Genomic DNA, 27,500 nt, shown 5'->3' on the forward strand with positions numbered 1-27,500 from the left:
AAAAAAATGATTACATTAATTATGAGAAGCAAATGAATATTAGTTTCACAGACTCAAATGGCCTTTTAAATATTCACGATCGTTGTCAGTTTGAAGGTTTAGCTTTTATTAAGGTATTCCATCACATAGCCAGCTGTTCCTTTTCAATCTTGGTGTATTGCCTTTTATTACACAGTTGAATTAGTAGAGTTTTACAGCAATGAGAGGGTTTCGTTTTGCATTTCCATTGATCTATTCATCTCTCTACTGCCTACGGTTACAGGCTAGGATTGAACTATGGTGAGACTTATTTCTATCTAGTACGGAATTAGATTCACACCAAAAAAAAAAACCCAAAAAAAAAATACAATAAAAACATGGTATATATTGTTACAGCAATCTCGCCATTATAGAGCATGTGTGTATCTCTGAGCAAATGTGTCAATCTCCCCAAAAGTAAGACTCATTTAAAAATAAAAAATAAAAAGTCTGTCTCAAAATCGAGTGTCATGGTGGATTTTTGTGCAATGACAGGTGAACAACCTCTGATATCTTCACTGCTCTAGAATCAGTCAATTCTTCTAAATGGGGAATATGCAATGATGTCATATTGAATTTGGAAGCATTAAGTGATGGATCCACGGATCAGCATAAACACTACCTGCGGAGGTAGTTGGTGTTAGGTTATCTGTAAATCAGATCCAGACAGTCTAGTCTAAGACAAAGGAAACTGTAAAAAGGGATTTGGATCGCAGCAGCCGTTCTTTGGACATTGGAAAAAAACCCTTACCTGAAGGATTTATCATAACACTCTCTCTCTCTCTCTCTTCTCTCCTCTCTCTCCTCTCCTCGCTCTCTCGCTCTCTTCTCTCTCTCTCTGAAGAGCAGACTTAGAGCGATTATGCCTCTCCTCCTATGTGGTCTTCCGAGGTGCTCTGGTTGAAACGCCTTGGAATAGATGGGGCAGCACTGGGTAGTGGATTGTGAAGCTCATGTCCATGGGTTGTAACCCAGAGAGGGAAAGGAAGTACTGTAAGAAAGGGAAAGAGAACACTACAGGTTTTCGGCCTGAGGCTCTTTAGTACAGGGTCCCCAAGCGCATGAAGGGTGGCGACATTCGTGAACACAGATATGATTTTTGTTGGAAGAAGATAACTGATGCAAAATATCATAGCGTCTCATGAGAAATAGAAACAGCGTCCTGCCTGCGTATTATGTCCGACTAGGGATTTTCTGGTGTTCCTCTATACTGTCCTACTGTATGCAACACCTCACTTTTTAAGACGTGCCCTAGATAGGCTAAAAGCAGAGAGACGGTGTAGATATACGATTAAGTCATTTGCATATAAAACCTGTCACGGAGTATCCCTCTGGAATCTTTGGCATTGAAGGGTGGAGGTGACAAGCTCTGAGCTTTGAGGGACAGTCCTCATTAATACTTGGAGTTTATTGAGGTAATCAGTATTTCTACAGTAATTATTATATACACAGTATACCAGGGGGGCGGCAGGAAATTGTGAAGCCATCTGTTATGTATAATTTCACATAAATCTTAAGCTCCGATGCTGAAAAGAGGCTTCATCAAGCCAAAATTAATGAAACATGAATTGTAAGATTCTCACGTGGATGGGGCTGGCGGCCTGTCATACAATATACTTATGGAGGCACCTCTAATCATTGTGTATTTCAGTGTCAACCAGGGGAGGGTGGTGGGTTGCAGAGAGAGACCTCAATAAAACAAGTCTGAGATCAGAACAGTATCTGTATCTGGCAGGAGGATTAAAAGGCCATGAATAGGTGTGTGAAGATGAGTTAGATGACTCGTTGGTCCTCAGTAGAAGAAAACAGACACCAGATCTATTAATGTGTAATGGATCACTTTGGTTTGCTTAAATTGATCAGATAAGGAAGAGGTGTGTACGCTTGAGGCAGGATGTCTTTGTGGAGGATGTCCCTTTCAATTGTTGAAAAATATTAAGGGACACACCACACACACACTGTCACACCACTGTTGGAGCGTGTCATAACATTCCCGCAATGCTTGTCACAACACTCACCGTGCCCCCCCGTATGAGCTCTGAAATAGTTGTTTGTAAAATCCCACCCAGTGTTGAACCCCCTTCACCATACATGTGTGTACACAGTGTTAATCCACAAACTGCAATATGAAGGGTTCTTTATCTATACATCAGTCAACGGGAAACATAACATAGAGGATTATCTGTGAGTTCTCCACCTCTCCTCACAAGCCGCCCTTATTATTTTGATGCAAACACAATACAGCAGGAGCGGTGGTGGTGACACAACACACAGTAGAAAATCAGGGGTAAACATTGAATGCATCCAAATGAAACCCTACCCCATAGGGCTCTGGTCAAAAGTAGCGCAATATATAGGGGAATTAGGGCCCATTGGGACGCAACCCTTATTGTTTGGATGCATGCGACCACGACGTAATAAGATTCACAAGGAGCACGTATCTTTGTTCCAGGCTGTGTCTTGCCAGCACTTGTTCCTCAGAAGTGAGCAGGAGTAACAAATAATGGAGTGCTGCCCCCCCAGTAACACTTCCTCCCAGCCCCAGATAACCCTTCTCTAGAGCGTCTAGCCTACTTTATTCTCAACTGACAGAAATGGGTTGTTCAAAATCCAGCATGGTACGGCGATGACTCCAACCAACCGCTTCATTAAAGAAGTAGCTGCCTGGTCTGAAAAAAAACAAAACAAACAGTTACACCCCACCCATGCACGCAAACAACAAAACACACGCACACAAAAAACCATCTAAAAAGTTGTCACTCAACCGCAATCTGTAATTTTGGACTCAAGGGGTAATTGCTTGCTGTGGAATCAAAGAGAGAGTTTTGAGTGCTTTTGCGAGAGAGGGAGCTGAGAGGAGAGAGAGAGAGAAAGAGAGAGAGAGAGGAGAGAGAGAGAGAGAGAGAGAGAGGGAGCTGAGATGCGACGGGAGAGGAGAGGAGATCGGAGGAGAGACCGTGGAGACTAGACGAGAGAGAGAGAGGAGGAAAGGGGCGGCACTTTTTTTTAGGAGATTTCATCATGGCATAGCAGGTTAGCAGGCGTCTCTCCTAGGTAATCCTGCCTCTCTAAGGCATTATTGTATTTTCTTGTTTCTTCTTCTCTTCTTCTTTGTCGAGATGGGCGGGGAGGGGTAGTGGTAGGGTGTGGAGGGGGGCAGGCGGGTTAGAAGAGAGTAGCCGAATCTGAAGGGGTCTAGCAGCGGCTGCTTGATTCTCATTACCTCTGCAGCCACGTCACAAACACAGCCAGACCTTTTAAAGGCGCCAGGCTTGAAGTGAGGAGGAGAGAGCCTCTCAAATCCAAGCTCTTTGACACAAATTGCGCCGGCCTGAAAAATTAGCAGCCATACGTGTCTCCCTGGCTCTTTGATGTCTACCCTGGCAGGCCCGCTCGCTCCTCTCATCCTCTCCCCTGGTTGTAACACAGAAACCAGACAGAATGCAATGCAGCCTGACTCCTAGATGAAAATGGTGATTGAGGGGGATGGACAGCAGCAGCAGTAAGGACAGACTAGAGCACCTCTTTCCAGGCTTTGTTAGTTATACGAACCTACAAGAGTTTCTGTCGTCTGGTTAACACTGTCTTACTTAGCTTCTTCTAAGAAAGGCTCTGAAAGTTGGACACCAAGTTGGAACACAGTGAAACACACAAAAAAAAATCTCTCCGAAGCAGGACGGTATTACCATTAGATGCTGGGATGGATTAGTTTGGTTGGGCTCAATTCAGTCTTGCCAAGACTAGGCCCACATGATGAAGGGGAATGCTCAGAGAGAAATAAAGACTTACCATACTTAACGAGACAGGAGCGGTTGACATAATGGGCAAATGCCAAAGGGTATCAATGGGCCAGAGCATTCATTAGCACCAGCACAGATTACAAGGGGGGGAAAAATCGAGGCCCTACTTTCTTTTCCTTAATACTTCCAGTTCCTTATCGGTCCCTACCAGGACTCCTCAGCGGAACAGAAGGGTCTGAGAAAACTAGGGTAGATAAGGTAAGAGCAGACCTCCTTAGGACTCCTAATGCGCCCTACTCCAGCAGCAGAATGCCCTGACAAATACTCCAGGTTCTCGCTGCCCCGTGGAGGAGAAAGTAAAAGCCCTTGGGAGACGAATCAGAGAGTATTACCTAACCACACATGTCCTCAGGAGATCCTTGACTTTTACTATTGTACTCGGCCTGAGTGGATGGGTTTGATAAACTGGAAGGGGAACACGAGCCGCTCTAAGACCCCAGCGGAGATATGCTAGCCTCCCCGCGTCCCAACAGGCCTGTCCTGTCCTGTCAAGATGGCTCAGGGCTTAGCTCCAGAGTAGAGTTTAAGGTCATTTAATCCCTTTTGGTCCCTTTCACCTCTCTATCATATCATTGGCACTTTCTTCCTGCAAGCAGATGTGGGGATACGAATGCCTATTTTGTAGCCTGGTGGTCACAGATCTGTGTTAACTTTGTGCTGATCTGTTTGTGTATGGGGAGTTGGCAAGACAGCACAAAACAGTTCTGGGATCAGGCTTCTATCAATTGAACGTCCCAAAGGCTTATACAAATGGAACGTTCCAAGGCTGATACAATGGGAACGTTCCCAAGGCTGAGTACAACGGACGTTCCCAAGGGCTGATACAATGGAACGTTCCCAGGCTTATAACAATGGAACGTTCCCAAGGCGATACAATGGAAAGTTCCCAATTGGGAAAATGCGCCGGAGGAGATGCGCCGTTTACGGTCTCCTAACCAATTGTCATATGAGTGTTTTTTTCGCGATATGTGTTAATATTTTGTAATGAGTGATCTGTCAACAAGTATCTTACGGCAGAGAAAAGAGCTTTCGATATCAGGACAGCGATCACTCACTCAGATTAGACTGAAGAGCTTCTGGATATCAGGACAGCGATCAGCAACAGGATTAGGACTAAGAGATTTTCAACAACAACAACAAGCAGGACTCACAGGATATTCTCCAAACACCCCACAGGGCAGACATCCCATTATTCCTCCAAACACCCCACAGGATGCAGACATCCCAGTTTATTTCCAAACTCCCACAGGGAGACATCCCAGTTATTCTCCAAACACACCCACAGGGCAGACATCCCATTATTCTCCAAACACCCCAGGGCAGACTCCCATATATTCTCCAAACACCCCGCAGGGCAGACATCCCAGTATTCTCCAAACACCCCCACAGGAGGAGACTATACTCCCCCAGTTATTCTCCAAACACCCCACAGGGCAGACATCACAGATTATTCTCCAAACACCCACAGGGCAGACATCCAGTTATTCTCCAAAACAACCCCACAGGGCAGACATCCAATTATTCTCCAAACACCCCGCAGGGCAGACATTCCCATTATTCTCCAAAACACCCCCACAGGGCAGACATCCCAATTAATTCTCCAAACACCACAGGGCAGACATCCCATTATTCTCCAAACACCCCACAGGGCAGACATCCCATTATTCTCCAAACACCCCACAGGGCAACATCCAGATTATTCTCCAAACACCCCACAGGGCAGACATCCCAGTTATTCTCCAAACACCCCACAGGGCAGACATCCCAGTTATCTCCAAACACCCCACAGGGCAGACATCCCATTATTCTCCAAACACCCCACAGGGCAGACATCCATTTATTCTCCAAACACCCCACAGGCAGACATCCCATTATTCTCCAACACCCCGCAGGGCAGCATCCCAATTTTCTCCAAACACCCCCAGCGAGACATCCATTATCTCCAAACACCCACAGGGCTGACATCCCAGTTATTCTCCAAACACCCACAGGGCAGACATCCCAGTTATTCTCCAAACACCCCACAGGGCAGACATCCCATTATTCTCCAACACCCCACAGGGCAGAATCCCAAGTATTTCAAACACCCGGCAGCAGGCAGACATCCCAATTATTCTCCAAACACCCCACAGGGCAGACATCCCAATTATCTCCAAACACCCCCAGGGCAGACACCCACATTATTCTCTCCAAACACCCAAGGGCAGACATCCTAATTATTACTCCAACACCCGCAGGGCAGACATCCCATTATTCTCCTAACACCCCGCAAGGGCAGACATCCCATTATTTCCAAACACCCCACAGGGCAGACATCCATTATTCTCCAACACCCACCGCAGGGCAGACATCCCATTATTACTCAAACACCCACAGGGAGACATCCCGTTATTCCCAAACACCCCACAGGGCAGACATCCCAGTTATTCTCCAAACCACCCCAGGGCAGACATCCCAGATTATTCTCCAAACACCCCCAGGGCAGACATCCCAGTTATTCTCCAAACACCCCGCGGGCAGACATCCCAATTATCTCCAAACACCCCACAGGGCAGACATCCCAGTATTCTCCAAACACCCCCACAGGGCAGACATCCATTATTCTCCAAACACCCCACAGGGCAGACATCCCATTATTCTCACAAACCCCCACAGGCAGACATCCAATATTCTCCACAACACCCCACAGGGCAGACATCCCAATTATCTCCAAACACCCCACAGGGCAGACATCCATCATTAGTCCAAACACCCACAGGGCAGACATCCCAATTAGTTCTCCAAACACCCACAGTTGGCAGACATCCCAATTATTCTCCAAACACCCCACAGGGCAGACATCCCAATTATTCTCCAAACACCCCACAGGGCAGACATCCCATTATTCTCCAACACACCCCACAGGGCAGACATCCCATTATTCTCCAAACACACCCACAGGGCAGACATCCCAGTTATTCCCAAACACCCCCAGGGGCAGACATCCCAGTTATTCTCCCAACACCCCACAGGGCAGACATCCCAGTATTCTCCAACACCCACAGGGCGACACCCAGTATTCTCCAACACCCACGCAGGGCCAGACATACCAGTTATTCTCCAAACACCCCCACAGGGCAGACATCCCATTATTCTCCAACACCCCACAGGGCAGACATCCCAATTATTACTCCAAACACCCACAGGGCAGACATCCCAATTATTCTCCAAACACCCCGCAGGCAGACATCCCAGTTATTCTCCAAACACCCGCAGGGCAGACATCCAAGTTATTCTCCAAACACCCCACAGGGCAGACATCCAGTTATTCTCCAAACACCCCCAGTGCATACATCCCAGTTATTCTCCAACACTCCCACGCAGGGCAGACATCCCAATTTATTCTCCAAACACCCGCAGGGCCGACATCCCAGTTTATTCTCCAAACACCCTACAGGCAGACATCCAGTTTATCTCCAAACACCCACAGGGCAGGGGACATCCCAGTTATTCTCCAAAACCCCGCAGGCAGACATCCCAGTTTATTCCAAACACCCCACAGGCCAGACATCCCAGTTATTCTCCAAACACCCCGCAGGCAGGGACATCCCAGTTATTTCTCCAAACACCCGCAGGGCAGACATACCAGTTTCTCCAAACACCCCACAGGGCAGGACATCCCAGTTATTCTCCAAACACCCCACAGGCAGACATCCCAGTTATTCTCCAAAACACCCCACAGTGGCAGACACCCCAGTATCTCCAAACACCCCACAGGGCAGGCACAGACATCCATATTCTCGAAACACCCCACAGGGCAGACATCCCAGTTATTCTCCAAACACCCCACAGGGCAGACATCCCAATTATTCTCCAAACACCCCACAGGGCAGACATCCCAGTTATTCTCCTAACACCCCACAGGGCAGACATCCCAGTTATTCTCCAAACACCCCACAGGCAGACACCCAGTTTATTCTCCAAACACCCCACAGGGCAGACATCCCAGTTATCTCCAAAAACCCACAGGGCAGACATCCAGTTATTCACCAAACACCCACAGGGCAGACATCCCAGTTATTCTCCAAACACCCCACAGGGCAGACATCCAATTATTCCCAAACACCCCACAGGGCAGAAATCCCATTATTCTCCAAAACACCCCACAGGGCAGACATCCCAGTTATTCTCAAAACACCCCCAGGGCAGAATCCAGTTATTCTCCATAACACCCATAGGGCAGACATCCCAGTTATTCTCATAAAACCCCCACAGGGAGACATCCCAATTATTCTCCAAACACCCCACAGGGCAGACATCCCCAATATTCTCCAAAAACCCCACAGGGCAGACATCCCAATTATTCTCCAAACACCCCACAGGCAGACATCCCAGCTTATTCTCCAACACCCCACAGTGCAGACATCCCAATTCTCAAACACACCCACAGGGCAGACATCCAATTATTCTCCAAACACCCCACAGGCAGACATCCAATTATCTCAAACACCCCACAGGGCAGACATCCCAATTATTCTCCAAACAACCCACAGGGCAGACATCCCAATTATTCTCCAAACACCCCACAAGGGCAGACATCCCAGTTATTACTCCAAACACCCCACAGGGGCAGACATCCCAATTATTCTCCAACACCCCACAGGGCAGACATCCCATTTATTCTCCAAACACACCCACAGGGCAGAATCAATTATTCTCCAACACCCCCACAGGGCAGACATCCAATTATTCTCCAAACACCCCACAGGGCAGACATCCCAATTATTTCCAAACACCCCACAGGCAGAACATCCCAATTATTCTCCAAACACCCCACAGGGCAGACATCCCAATTATTCTCCAAACACCCACAGGGCCAGACATCCCAATATTCTCCAAACACCCCACAGGGCAGACATCCAATTATTCTCCAAACACCCCACAGGGCAGACATCCAATTATTCTCCAAACACCCACAGGGAGACATCCCAATTATTCTCCAAACACCCACACGGGCAGAATCCCAGAATTATTCCCCAAACACCCCACGGGCAGACATCCCAATTATTTCCAAACACCCACAGGCAGACTCCCTAGTCACCAAACACCCCACAGGGCAGACATCCCAAGTTATTCTCCAAACACCCACAGGGCAGAACATCCCAATTATTCTCCAAACACCCCACAGGGCAGACATCCCAATTATTCTCCAAACACCCCCCAGGGCAGACATCCCAATTATTCTCCAAACACCCCACAGGAAGACATCCAATTATTCCCAAACACCCCGCAGGGCAGACATCCCAGTTATTCTCCAAACACACCACAGGGCAGACATCCCAGTTTATTCTCCAAACACCCCACAGGGCAGACATCCCAGTTATCTCCAAACCCACAGGCAGACATCAGTATTCTCACACAACACCCCCACAGGGCAGCATCCCATTTTCTCCAACACCCCACAGGCAGACATCCAATTATCTCCAAAACACCCCACAGGGCAGACATCCCAGTTATTCTCAAACACCCCACAGGGCAGACATCCCATTATTCTCCAAACACCCCACAGGGCAGACATCCCAATTATTCTCCAAACACCCCACAGGGCAGACATCCAATTATTCTCCAAACACCCCACAGGGCAGACATCCCAGTTATTCTCCAAACACCCCACAGGCAGCCATCCCACTGTATTCTCCCCAAACACCCCAACAGGGCAGACATTCCCACTTATTCTCCAAACACCACAGGGCAGACATCCCAATTATCTCCAACACCCCACAGGGCAGAATCCCAGTTATTCTCCAAACACCCGCACAGGGCAGACATCCCAATTATGTCTCCAAACCCCCACAGGGCAGACATCCCAATTATTCTTCCAAACACACCCACAGGGCAGACTCCATTATTCTCCTAAACACCCCACGGCGACATCCCAATTATTCTAAAACCCACAGGGCAGACATCCCATTATTCTCCAAACACCCCACAGGGCAGACATCCAATTATTCTCCAAACACCCCAGCAGGGAGACATCCCATTATTCTCCAAACACCCCACAGGGCAGACACATTCCCAATTATTTCTCCAAACACCCCACCAGGCGGGCAGACCTCCCAATTATTCTCCAAACACCCCACAGGGCAGACATCCCAATTTATTCCAAACACACCCACAGGGCAGACATCCCAATTATTCTCCAAACACCCCCAGGGCAGACATCCCCAATTATTCTCCAAACACCCCACAGGGCAGACATCCCAATTATTCTCCAAACACCCCACAGGCAGACATCCCAATTATTTCTCCAAACACCCACAGGGCAGACATCCCAATTATTCTCCAAACACCCCACAGGGCGGACACCCAATTATTCCCAAAACCCCACAGGGCAGACATCCCAATTATTCATCCAAACACCCCACAGGTCAGACATCCCAATTATTCTCCAAACACCCCACAGTGGCAGACATCCCATTATTCTCCAAACACCCCACAGGGCAGACATCCCAAGTATTCGCCAACACCCAAGGGCAGAAATCCAAATATCTCCAACCCCAGCAGGCAGAATCAATATTCTCCAAACACCCCCAGGGCAGACATCCCAGTTATTCTCCAAACACACCACAGGCAGGAACTCCAAGTTATCTCCAAAACCCACAGGCAGACATCCCAGTTATTCTCCAAACACCCACAGGGCAGACATCCCATTATTCCCAAACACCCCACAGGGCAGACATCCAATTATTCTCCAAACACCCCACGGCAGACATCCCAATTATTCCTCCAAACACCCCACAGGGCAGACCATCCCAAGATTATTCTCCAAACACCCCACAGGGCAGACATCCCAGTTATTCATCCAAACACCCCACAGGGCAGACATCCCAATTATTCTCAAACACCCACAGGGCAGACATCCCAGTTATTCTCCAAACACCCCACAGGGCAGACATCCCAGTTATTCTCCAAACACCCCACAGGGCAGACATCCAATTATTCTCCAAACACCCCACAGGGCAGACATCCAATTATTCTCCAAACACCCCCAGGGCAGACATCCCAGTTATTTCTGCAACACCCCACAGGGCAGACATCCCAGTTATTTCTCCTAACACCCCACAGGGCAGACATCCCAGTTATTCTCTCAAACACCCCACAGGGCAGACATCCCAAGTTATTCTCCAAACACCCCACAGGGAGACATCCCAATTATTCTCCAAACACCCCAAGGGCAGACATCCCATTATTCTCCAAACAACACCCCGCCAGGGCAGACATCCCAGTTAGTCTCCAAAACCCCACAGGCAGACATCCCATTATTCTCCAAACACCCGCAGGGCAGACATCCCAGTTATTCCTCCAAACACACCCACAGGGCAGAACATCCCATATTCTGCCAAACACCCCGCAGGGCAGACATCCCATTATTCTCATACACCACGCACAGGGCAAGACATCCCAGTTATTCTCCAAACACCCCACAGGCCCAGGACACCCAGATATTCTCCCCCCCAGGCAACATATCTCAACCGCCCAGGGCAGACATCCCAGATTATTCTCCGAACACACCCACACAGGGCAGACATCCCATTATTCTCCAAACAACGCCACATGGCAGACATCCCAGTTATTCCTCCTAACCACCCCACCATGGCAGACATCCCATTATTCTCAAACACCCGACAGGGGCGACATCCCATTATTCTCCAAACACCCCACAGGCAGACATCCCAGATTATTCTCTAAACACCCCACAGGGCAGACATCCAGTTATTTCTCCAAACACCCCACAGGCAGACATCCAATTATTCACCAAACACCCCACAGGGCAGACATCCCAATTATTCTCCAAACCCCACAGGCAGACATCCCAGTTATTCTCCTCAACACCCCACAGGGAAGACATCCAGATTATTCACTAACACCCCACAGGCAGACATCCCAATTATTCTCCAAACACCCACAGGGCAGACATCCAGTTATCCCAAACCACTAGCCCCGACAGGGGCTAGACATCCCAGTTATTCGTCCAAACACCCACAGGGCAACATCCCATTATTCCCAACACCCCCACGGGCAGACATCCCAGTTATTCTTCCAAACATCTCCCACAGGGGCAGACATCCCAATTATTCACCAAAACCCCACAGGGCAACATCCACAATTATTTTCCCACAAACAGCCCACAGGGCAGACAATCCCAATTATTCTCCAAAACACCCCAAGGGAGAACCATTAAACCCCAGGCAGACCATCCAATTTATCTCCAAACACCCCACAGGGCAGACATCCCAATTATTCCAAACACACCCACAGGGCGACTCCTTTCCAAAAGGAACATCCCAGTTATTCTCCAAACCACCCCACAGGGCAGACACCCAGTTATTCTCCAAATCTACCCCACAGGGCAGACCATTATTCCTAACACCCGCGCATCCGTTATTCTAACTCCACGGAACATCTAATATTCTCAACACCCACAGGGCAGACATCCCATTATTCTCCAAACACCCCACAGGGCAGATCATTATCCAACACCCGGCAGACCCCAATTATCTCCAAACACCCCACAGGGCAGACATCCCAATTATTCTCAAAACCCCACAGGGCAGACAGCCAATTTATTCTCTAACAACCACAGGGCAGACATCCCAGTTTAAATTTCTCCTTTATTCCAAACACCCCAGGGCAGACATCCCAATTATTCTCCAAACACCCCACAGGGCAGCATCCCAATTATTCTCTAAACACCCCACAGGGCAGACATCCCAATTATTCTAAAACACCCCACAGGGCAGACATCCCAATTATTCTCCTAAACACCCCACAGGGCAGACATCCCAGTATTCTCTAAACACCCCACAGGGCAGACATCCCAATTATTCTCCAAACACCCCACAGGGCAGACATCCAATTATTCTCAAACACCCCACAGGGCAGACATCCCAATTATTCTCCAAACACCCCACAGGGCAGACATCCCAATTATTCTCCAAACACCCCACAGGGCAGACATCCCAATTATTCTCCAAACACCCCACAGGGCAGACATCCCAATTATTCTCCAAACACCCCACAGGGCAGACATCCCAATTATCTCTCTAAACACCCCACAGGGCAGACATCCCAATTATCTCCAACACCCCACAGGGCAGACATCCCAATTATTCTCCAAACACCCCACAGGGCAGACATCCCAATTATTCTCCAAACACCCCACAGGGCAGACATCCCAATTATTCTCCAAACACCCCACAGGGCAGACATCCCAATTATTCTCTAAACACCCCACAGGGCAGACATCCCAATTATTCTTAAACACCCCACAGGGCAGACATCCCAATTATTCTCTAAACACCCCACAGGGCAGACATCCCAATTATTCTCCAAACACCCCACAGGGCAGACATCCCAATTATTCTCCAAACACCCCGCAGGGCAGACATCCCAATTATTCTAAACACCCCACAGGGCAGACATCCCAATTATTCTCCAAAACACCCCGCAGGGCAGACATCCCAATTATTCTCCAAACACACGCAGGGCAGACATCCCAATTATTCTCCAAACACCCCACAGGGCAGACATCCCAATTATTCTCCAAACACCCACAGGGCAGACATCCCAATTATTCTCCAAACACCCCGCAGGCAACATCCCAATTATTCTCCAAACACCCACAGGGCAGACAGTCCCAATTATTCTCCAAACACCCCACAGGGCAGGACATCCCAATTATTCTCCAAACACCCCACAGGGCAGACATCCTAATTATTCTCCAAAACACCCCACAGGGCAGACATCCCAATTATTCTCCAAACACCCCACAGGGCAGACATCCCAATTATTCTCCAAACACCCCACAGGGCAGACATCCCAATTATTCTCTAAACCCCCCGCAGGGCAGACATCCAAATTATTCTCCAAACACCCCACAGGGCAGACATCCAATTATTCTCCAAACACCCCGCAGGGCAGACATCCTAATTATTCTCCAAACACCCCGCAGGGCAGACATCCCAATTATTCTCCAAACACCCCGCAGGGCAGACATCCCAATTATTCTCCAAACACCCCCGCAGGGCAGACATCCCAATTATTCTCCAAACACCCCCAGGGCAGACATCCTAATTATTCTCCAACACCCCGCAGGGCAGACATCCCAATTATTCTCCAAACACCCCGCAGGGCAGACATCCCAATTATTCTCCAAACACCCCACAGGCAGACATCCCAATTATTCTCCAAACACCCCGCCAGGGCAGACATCCCAATTATTCTCCAAACACCCCACAGGGCAGACATCCCAATTATTCTCCAAAACACCCCGCAGGGCAGACATCCCAATATTCTCCAAACACCCCACAGGGCAGACATCCCAATTATTCTCCAAACACCCCGCAGGGCAGACATCCCAATTATTCTCCAAACACCCCACAGGGCAGACATCCCAATTATTCTCCAAACACCCCACAGGGCAGACATCCTAATTATTCTCCCAAACCCCCCACAGGGCAGACATCCCAATTATTCTCCAAACACCCCACAGGGCAGACATCCCAATTATTCTCCAAACACCCCACAGGGCAGACATCCAATTATTCTCCAAACACCCCACAGGGCAAACATCCCAGTTATTCTCCAAACACCCCACAGGCAGACATCCCAATATTCCGCAAACACCCCACAGGGCAGACATCCCAATTATTCTCCAAACACCCCACAGGGCAGACATCCCAATTATTCTCCAAACACCCCACAGGGCAAACATCCCAGTTATTCTCCAAACACCCCACAGGCAGACATCCCAATTATTCTCCAAACCACCCCACAGGCCAGACATCCCAATTATTCTCCAAACACCCCACAGGGCAGAACATCCAATTATTCTCCAAACACCCCACAGGGCAGACATCCAATTATTCTCCAACACCCCACAGGGCAGACATCCCAAGTATTCTCCAAACACCCCACAGAGCAGACATCCCAATTATTCACCAAACACCCCACAGGGCCAGACATCCCAATTATTCTCCAACACCCCACAGGGCAGACATCCCAATTATTCACCAGAACACCCCCCACAGGGCAGGACATCCCAAATTATTCTCCAAACACCCCACAGGGCAGGACATCCCAATTATTCACCAAACACCCCACAGGGCAGACATCCCAATTATTCACCAAACACCCCACAGGGCAGACATCCCAATTATTCTCTAAACACCCCACAGGGCAGACATCCCAATTATTCTCCAAACACCCACAGGGCAGACATCCCAATTATTCTCCAAACAAACCCACAGGGCAGGGACATCCCAATTATTCTCCAAACACCCCACAGGGCAGACATCCCAATTATTCTCTAAACACCCCACAGGCAGACATCCCAATTATTCTCCAAACACCCCACAGGGCAGACATCCCAATTATTCTCCAAACACCCCACAGGGCAGACATCCAATTATTCTCCAAACACCACACAGGGCAGACATCCCAATTATTCACCAAACACCCCACAGGGCAGACATCCCATTATTCTCCAAACACCCCACAGGGCAGACATCCCAATTATTCACCCAACACCCCCACAGGGCAGACATCCCAATTATTCACCAAAACACCCCACAGGGCAGACATCCCAATTATTCTCCAAACACCCCACAGGGCAGACATCCCAATTATTCTCCAAACACCCCACAGGGCAGACATCCCAATTATTCTCCAAACACCCCACAGGGCAGACATCCCAATTATTCACCAAACACCCCACAGGGCAGACATCCCAATTATTCTCCAAACACCCCACAGGGCAGACATCCCAATTATTCACCAAACACCCCACAGGGCAGACATCCCAATTATTCACCAAACACCCCACAGGGCAGACATCCCAATTATTCCTCCAAACACCCCACAGGGCAGACATCCCAATTATTCTCTAAACACCCCACAGGGCAGACATCCCAATTATTCTCCAAACACCCCACAGGGCAGACATCCCAATTATTCTCCAACAACCCACAGGGCAGACATCCCAATTATTCTCCAAACACCCCACAGGGCAGACATCCCAATTATTCTCCAAACACCCCACAGGGCAGACATCCCAATTATTCTCCAAACACCCCACAGGGCAGACATCCTAATTATTCTCCAAACACCCCACAGGGCAGACATCCCAATTATTCTCCAAACACCCCACAGGGCAGACATCCTAATTATTCTCCAAACACCCCACAGGGCAGACATCCCAATTATTCTCCAAACACCCCACAGGGCAGACATCCCAATTATTCTCCAAACACCCCACAGGGCAGACATCCCAATTATTCTCCAAACACCCCACAGGGCAGACATCCCAATTATTCTCTAAACACCCCACAGGGCAGACATCCCAATTATTCTCTAAACACCCCACAGGGCAGACATCCCAATTATTCTCTAAACACCCCACAGGGCAGACATCCCAGTTATTCTCTAAACACCCCACAGGGCAGACATCCCAATTATTCTCCAAACACCCCACAGGGTAGACATCCCAATTATTCTCTAAACACCCCACAGGGCAGACATCCCAATTATTCTCCAAACACCCCACAGGGCAGACATCCCAATTATTCTCCAAACACCCCACAGGGCAGACATCCCAATTATTCACCAAACACCCCACAGGGCAGACATCCCAATTATTCACCAAACACCCCACATGGCAGACATCCCAATTATTCTCCAAACACCCCACAGGGCAGACATCCCAATTATTCTCTAAACACCCCACAGGGCAGACATCCCAATTATTCTCCAAACACCCCACAGGGCAGACATCCCAATTATTCTCCAAACAACCCACAGGGCAGACATCCCAATTATTCTCCAAACACCCCACAGGGCAGACATCCCAATTATTCTCTAAACACCCCACAGGGCAGACATCCCAATTATTCTCCAAACACCCCACAGGGCAGACATCCCAATTATTCTCCAAACACCCCACAGGGCAGACATCCCAATTATTCTCCAAACACCCCACAGGGCAGACATCCCAATTATTCACCAAACACCCCACAGGGCAGACATCCCAATTATTCTCCAAACACCCCACAGGGCAGACATCCCAATTATTCACCCAACACCCCACAGGGCAGACATCCCAATTATTCACCAAACACCCCACAGGGCAGACATCCCAATTATTCTCCAAACACCCCACAGGGCAGACATCCCAATTATTCACCAAACACCCCACAGGGCAGACATCCCAATTATTCTCCAAACACCCCACAGGGCAGACATCCCAATTATTCACCAAACACCCCACAGGGCAGACATCCCAATTATTCTCCAAACACCCCACAGGGCAGACATCCCAATTATTCACCAAACACCCCACAGGGCAGACATCCCAATTATTCACCAAACACCCCACAGGGCAGACATCCCAATTATTCTCCAAACACCCCACAGGGCAGACATCCCAATTATTCTCTAAACACCCCACAGGGCAGACATCCCAATTATTCTCCAAACACCCCACAGGGCAGACATCCCAATTATTCTCCAAACAACCCACAGGGCAGACATCCCAATTATTCTCCAAACACCCCACAGGGCAGACATCCCAATTATTCTCCAAACACCCCACAGGGCAGACATCCCAATTATTCTCCAAACACCCCACAGGGCAGACATCCTAATTATTCTCCAAACACCCCACAGGGCAGACATCCCAATTATTCTCCAAACACCCCACAGGGCAGACATCCCAATTATTCTCCAAACACCCCACAGGGCAGACATCCCAATTATTCTCCAAACACCCCACAGGGCAGACATCCCAATTATTCTCCAAACACCCCACAGGGCAGACATCCCAATTATTCTCTAAACACCCCACAGGGCAGACATCCCAATTATTCTCCAAACACCCCACAGGGCAGACATCCCAATTATTCTCCAAACACCCCACAGGGCAGACATCCCAATTATTCTCCAAACACCCCGCAGGGCAGACATCCCAATTATTCTCCAAACACCCCGCAGGGCAGACATCCCAATTATTCTCTAAACACCCCACAGGGCAGACATCCCAATTATTCTCCAAACACCCCACAGGGCAGACATCCCAATTATTCTCCAAACAACCCACAGGGCAGACATCCCAATTATTCTCCAAACACCCCACAGGGCAGACATCCCAATTATTCTCTAAACACCCCACAGGGCAGACATCCCAATTATTCTCCAAACACCCCACAGGGCAGACATCCCAATTATTCTCCAAACACCCCACAGGGCAGACATCCCAATTATTCTCCAAACACCCCACAGGGCAGACATCCCAATTATTCACCAAACACCCCACAGGGCAGACATCCCAATTATTCTCCAAACACCCCACAGGGCAGACATCCCAATTATTCACCAAACACCCCACAGGGCAGACATCCCAATTATTCACCAAACACCCCACAGGGCAGACATCCCAATTATTCTCCAAACACCCCACAGGGCAGACATCCCAATTATTCTCCAAACACCCCACAGGGCAGACATCCCAATTATTCACCAAACACCCCACAGGGCAGACATCCCAATTATTCACCAAACACCCCACAGGGCAGACATCCCAATTATTCTCCAAACACCCCACAGGGCAGACATCCCAATTTTTCTCTAAACACCCCACAGGGCAGACATCCCAATTATTCTCCAAACACCCCACAGGGCAGACATCCCAATTATTCTCCAAACAACCCACAGGGCAGACATCCCAATTATTCTCCAAACACCCCACAGGGCAGACATCCCAATTATTCTCCAAACACCCCACAGGGCAGACATCCCAATTATTCTCCAAACACCCCACAGGGCAGACATCCTAATTATTCTCCAAACACCCCACAGGGCAGACATCCCAATTATTCTCCAAACACCCCACAGGGCAGACATCCTAATTATTCTCCAAACACCCCACAGGGCAGACATCCCAATTATTCTCCAAACACCCCACAGGGCAGACATCCCAATTATTCTCCGAACACCCCACAGGGCAGACATCCCAATTATTCTCCAAACACCCCACAGGGCAGACATCCCAATTATTCTCTAAACACCCCACAGGGCAGACATCCCAATTATTCTCTAAACACCCCACAGGGCAGACATCCCAATTATTCTCTAAACAACCCACAGGGCAGACATCCCAGTTATTCTCTAAACACCCCACAGGGCAGACATCCCAATTATTCTCCAAACACCCCACAGGGCAGACATCCCAATTATTCTCTAAACACCCCACAGGGCAGACATCCCAATTATTCTCCAAACACCCCACAGGGCAGACATCCCAATTATTCACCAAACACCCCACAGGGCAGACATCCCAATTATTCACCAAACACCCCACAGGGCAGACATCCCAATTATTCTCCAAACACCCCACAGGGCAGACATCCCAATTATTCACCAAACACCCCACAGGGCAGACATCCCAATTATTCACCAAACACCCCACAGGGCAGACATCCCAATTATTCACCAAACACCCCACAGGGCAGACATCCCAATTATTCTCCAAACACCCCACAGGGCAGACATCCCAATTTTTCTCTAAACACCCCACAGGGCAGACATCCCAATTATTCTCCAAACACCCCACAGGGCAGACATCCCAATTATTCTCCAAACAACCCACAGGGCAGACATCCCAATTATTCTCCAAACACCCCACAGGGCAGACATCCCAATTATTCTCCAAACACCCCACAGGGCAGACATCCCAATTATTCTCCAAACACCCCACAGGGCAGACATCCTAATTATTCTCCAAACACCCCACAGGGCAGACATCCCAATTATTCTCCAAACACCCCACAGGGCAGACATCCTAATTATTCTCCAAACACCCCACAGGGCAGACATCCCAATTATTCTCCAAACACCCCACAGGGCAGACATCCCAATTATTCTCCAAACACCCCACAGGGCAGACATCCCAATTATTCTCCAAACACCCCACAGGGCAGACATCCCAATTATTCTCTAAACACCCCACAGGGCAGACATCCCAATTATTCTCTAAACACCCCACAGGGCAGACATCCCAATTATTCTCTAAACACCCCACAGGGCAGACATCCCAGTTATTCTCTAAACACCCCACAGGGCAGACATCCCAATTATTCTCCAAACACCCCACAGGGCAGACATCCCAATTATTCTCTAAACACCCCACAGGGCAGACATCCCAATTATTCTCCAAACACTTCACAGGGCAGACATCCCAATTATTCTCCAAACACCCCACAGGGCAGACATCCCAATTATTCTCTAAACACCCCACAGGGCAGACATCCCAATTATTCTCCTAACACCCCACAGGGCAGACATCCCAATTATTCTCCAAACACCCCACAGGGCAGACATCCCAATTATTCTCCAAACACCCCACAGGGCAGACATCCCAATTATTCTCCAAACACCCCACAGGGCAGACATCCCAATTATTCTCTAAACACCCCACAGGGCAGACATCCCAATTATTCTCTAAACACCCCACAGGGCAGACATCCCAATTATTCTCTAAACACCCCACAGGGCAGACATCCCAATTATTCTCCAAACACCCCACAGGGCAGACATCCCAATTATTCTCCAAACACCCCACAGGGCAGACATCCCAATTATTCTCTAAACACCCCGCAGGGCAGACATCCCAATTATTCTCCAAACACCCCGCAGGGCAGACATCCCAATTATTCTCCAAACACACCGCAGGGCAGACATCCCAATTATTCTCCAAACACCCCACAGGGCAGACATCCCAATTATTCTCTAAACACCCCACAGGGCAGACATCCCAATTATTCTCTAAACACCCCACAGGGCAGACATCCCAGTTATTCTCTAAACACCCCACAGGGCAGACATCCCAATTATTCTCCAAACACCCCACAGGGCAGACATCCCAATTATTCTCTAAACACCCCACAGGGCAGACATCCCAATTATTCTCCAAACACCCCACAGGGCAGACATCCCAATTATTCTCCAAACACCCCACAGGGCAGACATCCCAATTATTCTCTAAACACCCCACAGGGCAGACATCCCAATTATTCTCCTAACACCCCACAGGGCAGACATCCCAATTATTCTCCAAACACCCCACAGGGCAGACATCCCAATTATTCTCCAAACACCCCACAGGGCAGACATCCCAATTATTCTCCAAACACCCCACAGGGCAGACATCCCAATTATTCTCTAAACACCCCACAGGGCAGACATCCCAATTATTCTCTAAACACCCCACAGGGCAGACATCCCAATTATTCTCTAAACACCCCACAGGGCAGACATCCCAATTATTCTCCAAACACCCCACAGGGCAGACATCCCAATTATTCTCCAAACACCCCACAGGGCAGACATCCCAATTATTCTCTAAACACCCCACAGGGCAGACATCCCAATTATTCTCCAAACACCCCGCAGGGCAGACATCCCAATTATTCTCCAAACACACCGCAGGGCAGACATCCCAATTATTCTCCAAACACCCCACAGGGCAGACATCCCAATTATTCTCTAAACACCCCACAGGGCAGACATCCCAATTATTCTCTAAACACACCGCAGGGCAGACATCCCAATTATTCTCTAAACACCCCACAGGGCAGACATCCCAATTATTCTCTAAACACCCCACAGGGCAGACATCCCAATTATTCTCCAAACACTCCGCAGGGCAGACATCCCAATTATTCTCCAAACACCCCACAGGGCAGACATCCCAATTATTCTCCAAACACCCCACAGGGCAGACATCCCAATTATTCTCCAAACACCCCACAGGGCAGACATCCCAATTATTCTCCAAACACCCCACAGGGCAGACATCCCAATTATTCGCATAAGGAAGCGACGCAGAGGAAGTAGAGCCGGATGCCTCGTCCGGATCCGCAGAAGGCGAGTAGGAAAGCTGCCGTTACCGTCAATATTACTCGCCAACGTGCAATCATTGGACAATAAACTAGATGGGGTACGATCACGAATATCCTACCAACGGGACATCAAAAACTGTAATTTCCTATGTTTCACGGAATCGTGGCGGAATGACGACATGGATATTCAGCTAGCGGGATACACGCTGCACCGGCAAGATAGAACAGCACACTCCGGTAAGACGAGGTGGGGCGGTCTGTGCATATTTGTAAACAACAGCTGGTGCACGAAATCTAAGGAAGTCTCTAGATTTTGCTCGCCTGAAGTAGAGTATATTGTGATATATTGCAGGCCACATTACTTGCCTAGAGAGTTCTCAGCTATACTTTTTGTGGCTGTTTATTTACCACCACAATCAGATGCGGGCACTAAGACCGCACTCAGTCAGCTGTATAAGGAAATAAGCAAACAGGAAACCACTCACCCAGAGGCGGCGCTTCTAGTGGCCGGAGACTTTAATGCAGGGAAACTTAAATCAGTTCTACCAAATCTCTATCAACAGGTTAAATGTGCAACCAGAGGGAAAAAAATTCTAGATCACCTGTACTCCACACACAGAGACGCGTACAAAGCTCTCCCTCGCCCTCCATTTGGTAAATCCGACCACAACTCTATCCTCCTGATTCCTGCCTACAAGCAAAAATTAAAGCAGGGAGCACCAGTGACTCGGTCTATAAAAAAAATGGTCAGATGAAGCAGATGCTAAACTACAGGACTGTTTTGCTATCACAGACTGGAACATGTTCCGGGATTCTTCTGATGACATTGAGGAATACACCACATCAGTCACTGGCTTTATCAATAAGTGCATTGAGGACGTCGTCCCTCACAGTGACTGTACGTACATACCCCAACCAGAAGCCATGGATTACAGGCAACATTCGTACTGAGCTAAAGGGTAGAGCTGCCGCTTTCAAGGTGCGGGACTCTAACCCGGAAGCTTACAAGAAATCTCGCTATGCCCTGCGACGAACCATCAAACAGGCAAAGCGTCAATACAGGGCTAAGATTGAATCATACTACACCGGCTCCGACGCTCGTCGGATGTGGCAGGGCTTGCAAACTATTACAGACTAAAAAAGGGAAGCACAGCCGCGAGCTGCCCAGTGACACAAGCCTACCAGACGAGCTAAATCACTTCTATGCTCGCCTCGAGGCAAGCAACACTGAGGCATGCATGAGAGCATCAGCTGTTCCGGACTACTGTGTGATCACGCTCTCCGTAGCCAACGTGAGTAAGAAGTTTAAACAGGTCAACATACACAAGGCTGCGGGGCCAGACGGATTACCACGATGTGTGCTCCGGGCATGTGCTGACCAACTGGCAGGTGTCTTCACTGACATTTTCAACATGTCCCTGATTGAGTCTGTAATACCAACACGTTACAAGCAGACCAGCATAGTCCCTGTGCCCAAGAAGACAAAGGCAACCTGCCTAAATGACTACAGACCCGTAGCACTCACGTCCGTAGCCATGAAGTACTTTGAAAGGTTGGTAATGGCTCACATCAACACCATTATCTCAGAAACTCTAGACCCACTCCAATTTGTATACCGCCCAAACAGATCCACAGATGATGCAATCTATATTGCACTCCACACTGCCCTTTCCCACCTGGACAAAAGGAACACCTATGTGAGAATGCTATTCTTTGACTACAGCTCAGCGTTCAACACCATAGTACCCTCAAAGCTCATCACTAAGCTAAGGAACCTGGGACTAAACACCTCCCTCTGCAACTGGATCCTGGACTTCCTGACGGGCCGCCCCCAGGTGGTGAGGGTAGGTAGCAACACATTTGCCACTCTGATCCTCAACACTGGAGCTCCCCAGACAGCCTATAGGGAGGAGGTCAGAGACCTGGTCGGGTGGTGGCAGAATAACAACCTATCCCTCAACATAACCAAGACTAAGGAGATGATTGTGGACTACAGGAAAAGGAGGCCCGAGCACGTCCCCATTCTCATCAACGGGGCTGTAGTGGAGCAGGTTGAGAGCTTCAAATTCCTTGGTGTCCACATCAACAACAAACTAGAATGGTCCAAACACACCAAGACAGTCGTGAAGAGGGCACGACAAAGCCTATTCCCCCTCAGGAAACTAAAAAGTTTGGGTCCTGAGATCCTCAAAAGGTTCTACAGCTGCAACATCGAGAGCATCCTGACCGGTTGCATCACTGCCTGGTACGGCAATTGCTCGGCCTACGACCGCAAGGCACTACAGAGGGTAGTGCATACGGCCCAATACATCACTGGGGCAAAGCTGCCTGCCATCCAGGACCTCTACACCAGGCGGTGTCAGAGGAAGGCCCTAAAAATTGTCAAAGACCCCAGCCACCCCAGTCATAGACTGTTCTCTCTACTACCGCATGGCAAGCGGTATCGGAGTGCCAAGTCTAGGACAAAAAGGCTTCTCAACAGTTTTTACCCCCAAGCCATAAGACTTCTGAACAGGTAACCAATGGTTACCCGGACTATTTACATTGTGTTCCCCCCCCCCAACCCCTCTTTTACGCTGCTGCTACTCTCTGTTTATCTTATATGCATAGTCACTTTAACCATACATCCATGTACCTCAATAAGCCTGACTAACTGGTGTCTGTATATAGCCTTGCTACTCTTATTTTCAAATGTATTTTTACTGTTGTTTTATTTCTTTACTTACCTACACACACACACACACACACACACACACACACACACACACACACACACACACACACACACACACACACACACACACACACACACACACACACACACACACACACACACACACACACCTTTTTTTTCGCACTATTGGTTAGTGCCTGTAAGTAAGCATTTCTCTGTAAGGTCTACACCTGTTGTATTCGGCGCATGTGACAAATACATGTTGATTTGATTTGACACGCACATCCATGTATAATATGCTGTTTGTACACATGCACACACCCATACAGACATAGACCCATTGACTATGTTGTTGTGTTGTAGCCCTTTGACTTGGCTCGCATCCTTACTGGCGGCTGCCATGGCCTCTCCAGGAAGTACATGCACTGGCAGGAAGAGCTGATTGTAGGGGGGACTACCAAGAACGGCACTGGACCACTACTCAGGTAAGAAAGAGAGAGAGTCCGAGGCCCTACAGCAGAGAGGGCCTACATCAGCACCTAGATCTTCTGCCCAGATTCTGTCAGACCTGGGCCCTGGCAGTCAATCTCAAAAATAATGGTGTTCCAAAATTCCATCTAGTCACCGATGCCCAAGAGCTCACAAAAAACAATGCATACCTCGACCTAAACATCAGCGCCATAGGTAATTTTCACAAAGCTGTGAACGATCTGAGAGACATGGCAAGAAGGGCCTTCTACGCTGTCAAAAGGAACATAAAATGCAACATACCAATTAGGATCTGGCAAAAAATATTTGAATCAGTTATAGAACACATTGCCCTTTATGATTGTGAGGTCTGGGGTCCGCTCACCAACCAAGAATTCACAAAATGGGACAAACACCAAATTGAGACTAAATAATGCATGCATAGCAGAATTAGGCTTATACCCACTAATTATCAACATCCAGAAAAGAGCAGTTAAATTCTACAACCACCTAAAAGGAAGTGATTCCCAAATCTTCCAAAACAAAGCCATCACCTACAAAGAAATGAACCTGGAGAAGAGTCCCCTAAGCAAGCTGGTCCTGGGGCTCTATTCACAAATAGACCTCACAGAGCCCCAGGATAGTAACACAATTAGACCCAACCAAATAATGAGATAACAAAAATATAGTTACTTGACACGTTGGAAAGAATTGACAAAAAATAGAGCAAAATAGAATGCTATTTGGCCCTAAACAGAGAGTACACAGTGGCAGACTACCTGACCACTGTGACTGACCCAAAATTAAGGAAATCTTTGACTATGTACAGACTCAGTGAGCATAGCCTTGCTATTGAGAAAGGTCACCGTAGGCAGACCTGGCTCTCAAGAGAAGACAGGCTATGTGCACACTGCCCACAAAATGAGGTGGAAACTGAGCTGCACTTCCTAATCTCCTGCCAAATGCATGACCATATTAGAGACACGTATTTCCCTCAGATTACACAGACCCACAAAGAATTTGAAAACAAATCAAATGTTGATAAACTCCCATATCTACTGGGTGAAATTCCACAGTGTGCCATCACAGCAGCAAGATTTGTGACCTGTTGCCACAAGAAAAGGGCAACCAGTGAAGAACAAACATCATTGTAAATACAACTTATATTTATGTTTATTTATTTTCCCTTTTGTACAGTCATGGCCAAAAGTTTTGAGAATGACACAAATATAAATTTCCACAAAGTTTGCTGCTTCAGTGTCTTTAGATATTTTTGTCAGATGTTACTATGGAATACTGAAGTATAATTACAAGCATTTCATAAGTGTCAAAGGCTTTTATTGACAATTACATGAAGTTGATGCAGAGTCAATATTTGCAGTGTTGACCCTTCTTTTTCAAGACCTCTGCAATCCGCCCTGGCATGCTGTCAATTAACTTCTGGGCCACATCCTGACTGATCGCAGGCCATTCTTGCATAATCAATGCTTGGAGTTTGTCAGAATTTGTGGGTTTTTGTTTGTCCACTCGCCTCTTGAGGATTGAACACAAGTTCTCAATGGGATTAAGGTCTGGGGAGTTTCCTGGCCATGGACCCAAAATATTGATGTTTTGTTCCCCGAGCCACTTAGTTATCACTTTTGCCTTATGGCAAGGTGCTCCATCATGCTGGAAAAGGCATTGTTCGTCACCAAACTGTTCCTGGATGATTGGGAGAAGTTGCTCTCAGAGGATGTGTTGGTACCATTCTTTATTCATGGCTGTGTTCTTAGACAAAATTGTGAGTGAGCCCACTCCCTTGGCTGAGAAGCAACCCCACACATGAATGGTCTCAGGATGCTTTACTGTTGGCATGACACAGGACTGATGGTAGCGCTCACCTTGTCTTCTCCGGACAAGCTTTTTTCCGGATACCCCAAACAATCGGAAAGGGGATTCATCAGAGAAAATGACTTTACCCCAGTCCTCAGCAGTCCAATTCCTGTACCTTTTGCAGAATATCAGTCTGTCCCTGATGTTTTTCCTGGAGAGAAGTGGCTTCTTTGCTGCCCTTCTTGACACCAGGCCATCCTCCAAAAGTCTTCGCCTCACTGTGCATGCAGATGAACTCACACCTGCCTGCTGCCATTCCTGAGCAAGCTCTGTACTGGTGGTGCCCCGATCCCGCAGCTGAATCAACTTTAGGAGACAGTCCTGGCGCTTGCTGGACTTTCTTGGGTGCCCTGAAGCCTACTTCACAACAATTGAACCGCTCTCCTTGAAGTTCTAGATGATCCGATAAATGGTTGATTTAGGTGCAATCTTACTGGCAGCAATATCCTTGCCTGTGAAGCTCTTTTTGTGCAAAGCAATGATGACGGCACGTGTTTCTTTGCAGGTAACCATGGTTGACAGAGGAAGAACAATGATTCCAAGCACCACCCTCCTTTTGAAGCTTCCAGTCTGTTATTCGAACTCAATCAGCATGACAGAGTGATCTACATCCTTGTCCTCGTCAACACTCACACCTGTGTTAGCGAGAGAATCACTGACATGATGTCAGCTGTTCCTTTTGTGGCAGTGCTGAAATGCAGTGGAAATGTTTTTTGGGGATTCAGTTCATTTGCATGG

General features: G+C 48.3%; 1 protein-coding gene across 1 annotated transcript in view; it reads left to right on the top strand.

Annotated features, from left to right (window-relative positions):
* LOC120062919 (protein patched homolog 1-like) overlaps positions 1–27,500 on the top strand; it is a 133,622-nt gene that overhangs the window by 3,849 nt on the left and 102,273 nt on the right. The window contains exon 2 of the mRNA XM_039012978.1: positions 24,786–24,907. Within this exon, the coding sequence (XP_038868906.1) occupies positions 24,786–24,907 (122 nt within the window). The remainder of the gene's footprint in view (positions 1–24,785; positions 24,908–27,500) is intronic.

Source organism: Salvelinus namaycush, chromosome 18 (assembly GCF_016432855.1).
Source record: "Salvelinus namaycush isolate Seneca chromosome 18, SaNama_1.0, whole genome shotgun sequence".
Lineage (NCBI taxonomy): Eukaryota > Metazoa > Chordata > Actinopteri > Salmoniformes > Salmonidae > Salvelinus > Salvelinus namaycush.